Source organism: Nyctereutes procyonoides, unplaced genomic scaffold (genome assembly GCF_905146905.1).
Source record: "Nyctereutes procyonoides isolate TBG_1078 unplaced genomic scaffold, NYPRO_anot_genome, whole genome shotgun sequence".
NCBI classification, from domain to species: domain Eukaryota; kingdom Metazoa; phylum Chordata; class Mammalia; order Carnivora; family Canidae; genus Nyctereutes; species Nyctereutes procyonoides.
The window spans coordinates 25,960,063-25,970,216 of record NW_026575036.1 but is presented as its reverse complement, the minus strand read 5'-3'; the positions used below and the strand labels follow the sequence as shown (position 1 = coordinate 25,970,216).

Here is a 10,154-nt window from a genome sequence, read left to right as displayed (position 1 = left end):
CCATGGATGGTTGTTAAATCAGTATTTCTTTGATGGGACAAGGGCTGGGATCTCTTATTCCACCATCTTACTAACATTTCTTAATTTTGTTTTTAAAAGATTGTTCTGAGAACCTCTAAATGTTAAAGAAGAAACTTACTGTGAAATCAAAGCCCTAGCATTGACTTTTATCAGAATGGTTGTTTCTTTGCAAGGTATTGCCTTGATCCAAGGTTCAGATTTTCGCTATAGTTCATGGAATCTCTGGATCTAGTTAGTTGGACTATGTTGGTAGGCAACAGAAAGGGAATTTTATTTTGTATGTCCTGGCTCTGAAATAGTACAACACAAGCCTCACTCCTGGCTACTGTGAACCCTTGCCTGGGTTCTTTTGGTTTGCTCTGGGAGTGATGGGGTGATCTCAGGATAAGCATTGGGAGCCCCCATGCACAAGATTACTATAACTAAAGAGTGAAAGAAGAAGACTTTAAGAGATTATATGCTATATTCTGACCCCAAGTAACTAAGTAAATATCACATATTGTTCACAATTTATTATTTTACATTGCTGGTGTTGAATCCATCATGTTAACTTCCAAAATATGATTTTCTGCTTCTCCCTTAAAACAGCATTCTTAATGTTCTCTTCACAAGCTGAAGAGTTTTATTACTTACTGAATTTGAAAGTATTGTTGCCACAGAACAGTGTACTACCAATGAGAATTCAGATAATTGGGTTTTGTTCCTTACGTGGGCTGGGAGGCTTAGCTGTCAGTCAGTGAATGAACAACAGGGCAGTTCCCTCAGTCTTCACTGATGGTGGAGTAAATGAAGTAGTCTTAAATTAGAATAGCAAGGGCCAGGAAGCACCTCCAGTTTGAGGCAAGAATATTAAACAGTTATACTGAGACTCAGATCAAGCCACTATGAGAGTATACGCACAAGTTTCAGAGTATAAGGAGAGAGTTTAGATAACCATGTGGGGATCTTAAGACCTGCAATAATGGCTTGGACAGGAGTAGTGATTACATATATTCCTGGATATGTGATTTTTAGGGTTAACATGGTGATCTAACTAGAATGTTGTCCTATTAACTGAGAACAGCTTCTCATGACCAGTTGTTGTCATATACCATTGCTTACAAAGCCCACCTAAAATATTACTGGACATGATGATCTAGGCTACTAGTTTTTAAAAATGTATTATTATTTTTGAATGTATTTTAAAATTAAATTACAATATGATGACATTAAATAAAATGAAGGAAATTTAAAATTAGAAGAATCGAGAACAATCTAATTTCACATCCAGTTTCTAATTCCTTGATGTCTTATTATCCTCCTATCCTGTAGTAGTTTCTTACACTTCATCTTGGTCCCTAGTCCCATGATTGTACACTTAATTTTATCATTATCAATACCTTTATAATTTATTGTGTACATGTGGGCATGCTCACACACATACACATGCACAACCAATGATTTTATTTACACTTTATTGAAAACAGATGGAGGCAGCCAAATGGAAACACTTCTTGCATTCTTAACTTCTCCTAGGCATAGAATAAAGTATCCCTGCTCCTACCTACATCCTCTTAATTTAGACTTAATCCTACCTCAGTTTTTCAAGTAGTGCCCTCCTGAAATTTTCTTCTCCACCTTCTTCTCATAGCAGAAAACTTCTTTTCAAATGTATTACTCTAAACTACATAAAAACATTATAGTTCCCCAAAATATTGTAGTAAAAACTAGGATCTTGGCTTATTTAAAATATCACTGGCAAGATGATGATCAAGAAATTGACTTTTAAATACCTGAATGTGGATTGTGGGACAATAATGAAAAGATATTCATGTAGAATAAGATCTAGGTGCTGGGGAAACTGAGAGACACTGAAAGATTTTTGGTGGATCTTCTTGTTTTTCAGAGAGAACACTTCTCTATCTGGCAATGAAAAACTACAGTGCTATCAGTGAGTTCATTCTTCTTGGACTGTCTATTGACCCCAGTATTCAGGCAATACTCTTTGTGCTATTCCTTCTGATTTATCTCTTCACTCTGATGGGAAATTTCTTGATGCTCTTGGTGATTAGGGCTGATTCTCACCTCCACATACCCATGTACTTCTTTTTGCAACAACTCTCCTTCCTGGACCTCTGCCACTCATCTGTCACAGTCCCCAAGATGCTGGAGAATCTACTTTCTGAGAGTAAAACTATCTTTGTAGAAAGCTGCCTAGCTCAGGCCTTCTTTGTGTTTGCCACAGGGGGCACTGAGGCCTGTCTGCTGGCTGTGATGGCCTATGACCGCTGTATAGCGATCACCTCCCCTCTGCTCTATGGCCAGGTGATGAACAACCAACTCTGTGTTGGGATGGTGTGGAGTTCCTGGGGCCTGGCCTTTGCTGATGCTCTCATCAATATCCTCTTGGCTGTCAATTTAGACTATTGTGAGGACCAGACTATTCCCCATTTCAGCTGTGAGCTATCTTCTCTCTTCCCTCTGTCTTGCTCTGATACCTCCACCAATTTCACACTCCTGCTCTGCTCCTCTTTCCTGCATTTCTTTGGAACCTTCCTAATGATTGTTTTGTCCTATGCCCGCATTGTCTTCACCATCCTGAGCATCAGCTCTACCTCAGGCAGAGGCAAGGCTTTCTCCACCTGCTCCTCCCACCTTACTACTGTGATCTTGTTCTATGGCTCAGGTTTCCTCAGCTATCTCTTGCCGACTTCAGGCTCCCCTCTGGAGATGATGTTCTCCTTGCAATATAGTGTCATTACTCCCATGCTGAACCCGCTCATTTACAGCCTGCAGAACAAGGAGGTGAAGGCAGCTATGGGAAGAATCTTCAGAAAATATTTCTATTCTTTAATGTAGTAGATACAAAATCATGACTAAAGGGAAAATGAACTATTATGCTACATGATCAAATAATGGATTTTAAGGAGAGTTTCTTCATTGTCCATGATGCTAGATGCTACAGAGAACATAGTGGCGTTTATCTCCTTGAAAATGTTTGTGAATAGGACAGAAAACTATTATCTCAGGATGATAAGGTTTAATCTTATTCAGAAAAGGAGAAATGAATCAGGTAAGCCTTCTTTTTTAGGGGATCATTTAATAAAAATGTTGATTTATTTTTCATATCTATGTGGACATGTATTGCTATTGGTTGCTTATTACTCTTTCACACTTCTTCAAGTAATTAAACCCAAATCCTTAGGAAAACTAATTCTCTCAAATTCATGTCTGTAAAATAGGATGATCCTATAACCTAGGATAGACTAACCTTTCTATTCCTTTCTCCTGACAGTGCGCTGTGGCAAGGAGTAAAGCCAAGACCCAAGTGAGGTTATTCAGAATCTTATTCTAGAAAATGCAGGTACTTAGCAGGAATAAACAACAAGAAAAGACACCATTTGGAACAGAGTCAATCTGACTATAGTGCCTAAAGAGACCATGAAATCCAGCTCCCCTAACAATTGTCCTTCCTGAGGTCATATTTTTAACAAATATAGTAACAATAGTGAATTTGTGACATTTCTTAATTCATGTCAAGAAGTGTGCTAAGTTCCTGTGATAGTCAGGCTGGCCCCCCAAAGAGGTCCTTCCAAATCCCTGGAAACGATGAGTATGTTATATGGCAAAAGGGATTGGGCAGACATATAAAATTATAGACTTTAAAATAGGGAGAGTAGCCTGGATTATCTAGGTAGGCTCAGTCTAATCACATGAATCCTTAAAAGCAGGGAAACTTCTTCAGCTATAGGCAGGAACAACAAGCTTAGAAGGGAAGTTCAGAGATAATATAAGCATAAGAAGAACCCAACTCACCATTGGCTTGAATCATGGATAAAGGGAAGCCTGGGTGGCTTAGTGGTTGAGCATCTACCTTTAGCTCAGGGCATGATCCCAGATCCTGGGATCAAGTCCCTGTATTGGGTTCCCCACAGGGAGCCTGCTTCTCCCTCTGCCTATGTCTCTGCCTCTCTCTGTGTGTCTCTCATGAATAAATAAATAAAATCTTTTTAAAAGAAGCATCATTTTCTTCCCTGTTTTCCCCATCCTGTTTGTTTTCTCCATCCTCCTATATGTAGTCATTTTTATTAGTTTTTATTTTATACTTAAAATATTTATTTTTTGAAAACTAAATTTTATACACACATATCCATATATGTAAAATTTGTTTTATACACACACACACACACACATATATAGCCAATATTCTACTAATTCCTATGGATATTTCCCTACTTACTGAGTATAATTAGACCAGATATCTTTAACAACTTCTCCCTTTTTGGCTCTCTGATCTTTGAGGTAACATAAGAATAGGAGAGATCATAGGAAAGCTACTGAAACTTACATTCTCTTTATATACTTTACCATGACCACCTATTTGTTGTATGGTTAGATACAAATTAGGATTAGAATTATTTTAAAGTGTTAAAAAATTACCTTACTTGATTAATATTAGTACTGATTAACGTTAAACCTAGTTGAATAAATAAAATAATCTCATGCACATATGAAAGGATAATTTGGAGGTTAGCTGTAAGTCTCTCTTCACATTCTAAGTTAATTCTCTAAAGGTCCGTATGTCCTGTATGTTCCCGAGGGAAAAAATTCTAAATTCTCTTTTCCAATCCTGCCTTTCTTCAGTGCCCAGCAGACTAGCAGGAAAACACAGCTAGGAGTTTAAGTTGATTATTTCAGTTTACAAGTTGCAAAGGTTACACGTGAGAAAATCCCTAACGTCTTAAAAGTTCAAGCTTCTTAGCAGCTTAGTCTAGACTATAGCTTCAAGCTGTTAACTCCTAGGAATATAGGTTATTGAGCTGGTCTCCTGGGTTCCTTAGTTCAGCCTAAACCAGCTGGTCTTTTGATTGGTGGGGCATCAAAGTCCTTTGTTCAGATAATGCTGTCAGCAAAATATTTAGAGTTACAGAGGAAAATATGTGAAAATATCTATTCCCAGAGTTGGGAAGTTGCGGTACATCTTCTTTTAATGAATATCACCAGATCCCTAATCCTTTCACCTGTTGTCTCAATACTCCAGGATACTTTCTCCATTAAAAGAATTCAAGAGTATGAAAATGTTCCTCTGAATCCTCTGATGATTTTGTTTCCTCCTGCTACTCCCTTTTCCCCTTAACTCCCATACTCTCTTCTTCCTTTCTAAGAATCTTAGCTTCCCCTTGAATCCTGTTGTCTTTTCACCGTTCTCAAGTCTAGACACTATCTCCAGGTCTAGAGACAGCTTTTCTGCAATATGGCCTCATATTATCTCTTCCCTAATACACTCTAGTCTACTCTTTTGAAATACCCTTCTTCTTCCTCTTCTTGAGATGCATTAACATTTACAAAAGATCGGAAATCCTGCGTCTAGCTATTTATGTATAAGTTAATTCAACCAAATATAAGACATATATTATTTCCCCCAAATTTACACAGTTTACTATTATATGGAGCAATTATAGTTTAAAAGATCAAACAGTATTACCAAAGTTAAACAGCTAATAAGTGATATAATTGGGTCACACCACACATACGCCTGTCCAGGTTGCAGGATTTTGGCAACATTGTGCTATATTTACTGAACCAGGCATAATGCCCTTATTTTATATTGGGGAAGCTGAGTCTACCATCTGAAAGCAGCATGGATAGGGATATGGTAGGACATTAGGAGCGTATTTCCCACTCTTCATGGCTTAAACTGCCTCCTCATCAACCAGTCTTAATGAGCCTTAGAGAATTACTTTATTTGCGGTTACAATAATCTTCAGATGGCCTACCCCTGAGACATATGAGGCAGAATTGAGGCACAGTCTTGGCAAAAATGATGAACTAGGTGATGCTTGTCTCCAAAACCTACTTAAATCTGGTTTTGGTACTTTTTTTCTGCATATGGGTGCCTCTTCATTAACCTAGGGCTTCAAGCTCTTTTGTGACCAAGCTTGTCTTTCAAAATCGGTAAAATGCGGGACCATTTTCTCCTTCTGCTTCCTATTCATTCATACGCTTATTAATGTTCTCTGCTAATGCTTTCTGATCAACATTATGAAATAAAGTCGTTTCACATTTCATTCTGCACTGACCAGCCTTTAGCTATTTTTTCCTTTGGATGAGATCCAATTAACACTCTCCATCTAGGGCAGCCCTGGTGGCTCAGCGGTTTAGTGCTGCCTTCGGCCCAGGGTGGGATCCTGGAGACCTGGGATCGAGTCCCATATCGGGCTCCCTGCATAGAGCCTGCTTCTCCCTCTGCCTGTGTCTCTGCCTCTCTCTCTCTCTCTCTCTCTCTCTGTCTCTCATGAATAAATAAATAAAATCTTTATTAAAAAAACAACAACACTCTCCGTCTAATGATGTTGCTACCTGCAAGCAAAACTACTATGTCATGTTTTCCAAAGTTGTTGACATTTTATGTTTAGAAACAGCAGAAGAAAGAAATCATTAATGGTAATATTTTGGTCATCAGCTACAGTAAAAAGGTTTGTTTTTATTATTTTACTTACATACTTATTTTGAGGGAATGCCTCTGACAGACCCTTTACAAATACCCTAAAAAGAAATATGTTGCTCTACTTCTGTGAAAGTCAGGCCCCTGATGGCAACTTTTCTTGCTGTCATTGTATTTTATGTGTGCAAATACACTAGGCAAGCTTACCTTGTCTTCACTTTGTTTCAAGGATAAACTTCATCCCATAATTCATAGAATCTTTTGCAGTAAATAAGACAGGAGTTTTTGGAGGTTGAAGATAAGAAAGGGGTTTTTCTTTGTGTTGCCCTAAAATGTCACAGGGCATAGAAGTCCCTTTCCTTCCACACTCTGGGTATTGTGGGCCTTTTGCCTGACATAAAGGATTTCCTTCTTCAGTTCTCTACCAGCTGCTTTGTCTATAACCTCTGGAGATAATGCGATCTGGGGCAGCAGGAGCCCAAATGGGCACTGTGATCAGATCTAAATATATGAGTGAAATATGAAAATTTTAGCCATTATTTTCATAGTCCATTCCTCAAATAACTGGAAATAAATATGTATATTTTGGAAAAATAATACACATAATTTGTCATTTCTTATTGCCAACATATATTTCACTACAAATATTAATTTTCAGTAGAATTCTTCTCAAATCTGCCCTCACACAAGATTCTCAATACTGTCTGAACAAGCTGAATAATTTTCCCTGGATTTGAATAATTTGTCAGTGGATCTCAAAATATAGCTGCTACCATCTGGTGTTACTGTTTATTCAGATAGGTAACTGAACTTAGCCATCCAGTGCTTGTTAACAGTCAAGGTAGGAGAGACCAGTCTTTGATCAACTGAATATAGTTAGTTGTCTTGAATTAGAACGAAAGGCCAGGGTGGAATGGACTTTGACAGCATTAAACAGTAGTTATCCTGTCTGAGGATGTGTCTGACACATATGTGTCAGAATAAAGCAGATGAACATCTGCTTTTAGAGTTTGAAAGTTTTAGAGTGTGCAAGTTTTAGAGTGTGAAAATGTGGGTTGGGTTAGCATGTGGACTTCCAAACTGGCTGAGACATTGACAGGAGCAGAGTCTGGTTTAAACTGGGCACAGGATATGTGAGCAGATATTATCCTACTCCAGGGCAACAGCCTCTCTGATCAAATGCAAGTAGGCATTTCCTCCAACAACACACTAGGGTTATAACTTGCCTGATTATCTTGGGCTGAAATTTTTTCATTAAATTTTCTTTAAATTCTAAAACTAATCTATATTAAAGGAAAAGAGAGTAAAACTAAAAACAAAAAGCAAGAGAAATCCTTACCATGCTAACTCAGCACCCTAGACTTTATCTTCTACTATGCCAGAGACAGAATCTTCTACCCTATCTTAGTTTCCTATTCTTAAAATAACAACCATCACTTTGTTATCTCAATACTTATACCTACGAGATCTGAATTTCAAGCCTTTCTCTATCTTACCACTATCTCCAGAATTTATAGCTTGTTTACCCTAGTGTTCCTAGAGAAGTAGAAACAGTTCTTCAAACCCAAACCAGTGGTTTTTGCTGCTTTTGCTCTAGCCATATTCCTCTGCATATTCTCTGCTTAATTCCTTAACATAGCCTTGATTCTGTGATTTGTTCACTTTGCAAATATGCTTTACTTTCTTACCTTTTTTTTTCTTTGTCACTGCATATTCCTGGAAAAAAAAACAAACCCCATTTGATACCAGATGTCTTTCTGCTCCATACATGTGCTTAAGCAGATAAATATTACTGGAGATAAATTAGTCCCCAAATATGAAGTGGGCAAATCTATCATTGGTTAATCTTACTGCATTTCCATAGTAAATTAGTCTTCCACTTGATGTACCTGAGTTTTTTGTTCTTGGGTCATCAAAATCCCCATCACTAAAAACACACACCACATATACACACAGATAGATGATAGATAATAGATAAATATACTTTGTTCACAATTTCATCTCATATTTCATCAACAACTTTGCAGTGATCAATCAGAAAGTCTCTCATATTCCAGCCATAAAATCTACCAAACTAGCTGCCTCAGTCCCCACTCTCTTTACCTTACCTCTTATTTACAACAGATAAAGGGCCCCTCCTCCTACCTATGGACAAAACCACTTGTGCTCTGGATCATTTATTGTTCCTTTATCAAGGATTTTACTTCTGCTATTGGCCTTTTACTTTGCCACATCAACAAATTTTCTCTATTCCCACTGAATATACAAAATGTTCTTTGTGTTAATGTTCATCTTGAAAATAAAAAGAAAGGAGACCTCTAGGGACATAAGATGAGGGTCTACAAAACTGCATAAGGAGTTGATGGGGGTGGTGGACTGTCATCCAAGAATATCAAATTTCTCATCATGATTAGGAAGTCAGCTTAGAAATATTTGAACATGGTTTCCAGTACATTTGTGAAATAATGCACATGAGCAGGAGAGCTAAGGCAATGGGGGTAATTGGGAGGCACAAAAGGAGTTGTGATGTCTCTCTTGGATTTCCAGGGTAAATATTTTTATCACTATGGGAAACCATAGCATGTTCAGTGAGTCCATCCTCCTTAGGTTGTCTGCTAACCCTCAGACCTGGATTCTGCTCTCCATGTTGTTTCTGGTGCTTTATCTCCTCACTCTGATGGGAAACCTGGTGATGCTGCTGGTGATGAGGGCTGATTCTCACCTTCCCTGTACTTCTCCTATGCCCATGTACTTCTTTTTGAGACAACTCCCCTTCCTGGACCTCTGCCATTCATCTATCACAGTCCCCAAGACGATGGAGAATCTATTTTCTGAAAGCGAAGTCATCTTTGTAGAGAGCTGTCTGGCTCAAGCCTTCTTTGTGTTTGCCACAGCGGGCACTGAAGTTTGTCTGCAGGCTGTGGTGGCCTATGACCACTTTGTAGCCATCACCTCCCCTCTGCTCTATGGCCAGGTGATGAACTACCAGCTCTGTGTTGGGATGGTGGGAAGTTCCTGGGGCCTGGCCTTTGCTGATGCTCTCATCAATATCCTCTTGGCTGTCAATTTAGACTATTGTGAGAACCAGACTATTCCCCATTTCAGCTGTGAGCTATCTTCTCTCTTCCCTCTGTCTTGCTCTGATACCTCCACCAATTTCACACTCCTGCTTTGCTCCTCTGTCTTGCATTTCTTTGGAACCTTCCTAATGATTGTTTCTTCCCATGCCTGCATTGTTTCCACCATCCTCAGCATCAGCTCCATCTCTTGTAGGTGTAAGGCCTTTTTTACTTGTCTTCTCACTTCATTACTGTGATCTTGTTCTATGGCTCAGTTTTGTGTTCTGACTGGAGATGATGTTCTCCTTCAAGTACAGTGTGGTCACTCATATGCTGAACCCCCTCATTTATAGCCTGCAGAAACAAGGTGAAGATAGCTACGAGAAGAATGTTAAGATATGTTAGTTCATTTTTTAAAATTTTCTTTTTTAATTTAAATTCAACTTGCCAACATATAGTACATCATTGGTTTCAGGTGTCATTTTCAATAATTCATCAGTTACGTGTAACAGTCCTCATCACATCAAGTGCCCTCCTTAATGCCTGTCACCCGATTATCCCATGTCTCCTTTATAGCAGTTAGAATGGCTAAAAGTAACAAGATATATTAGTTCTTTCACATAGTGGACCAGCGAAACAGGACCATGGAG

At 38.5% G+C, this 10,154-nt stretch overlaps 1 protein-coding gene and 1 pseudogene across 1 annotated transcript; both read left to right on the top strand.

The window, feature by feature from the left end:
- The first annotated feature begins 1,929 nt into the window (after positions 1–1,929).
- On the top strand, positions 1,930–2,859 carry LOC129505526 (olfactory receptor 8S1-like). Its single transcript, XM_055318536.1, has one exon. It carries the CDS (start codon positions 1,930–1,932, stop codon positions 2,857–2,859), a length of 930 nt encoding a protein of 309 aa, XP_055174511.1.
- A 6,152-nt stretch (positions 2,860–9,011) lies between these two features.
- Positions 9,012–9,909, top strand: LOC129505525 (olfactory receptor 8S1-like; annotated as a pseudogene).
- Positions 9,910–10,154: the final 245 nt, after the last annotated feature.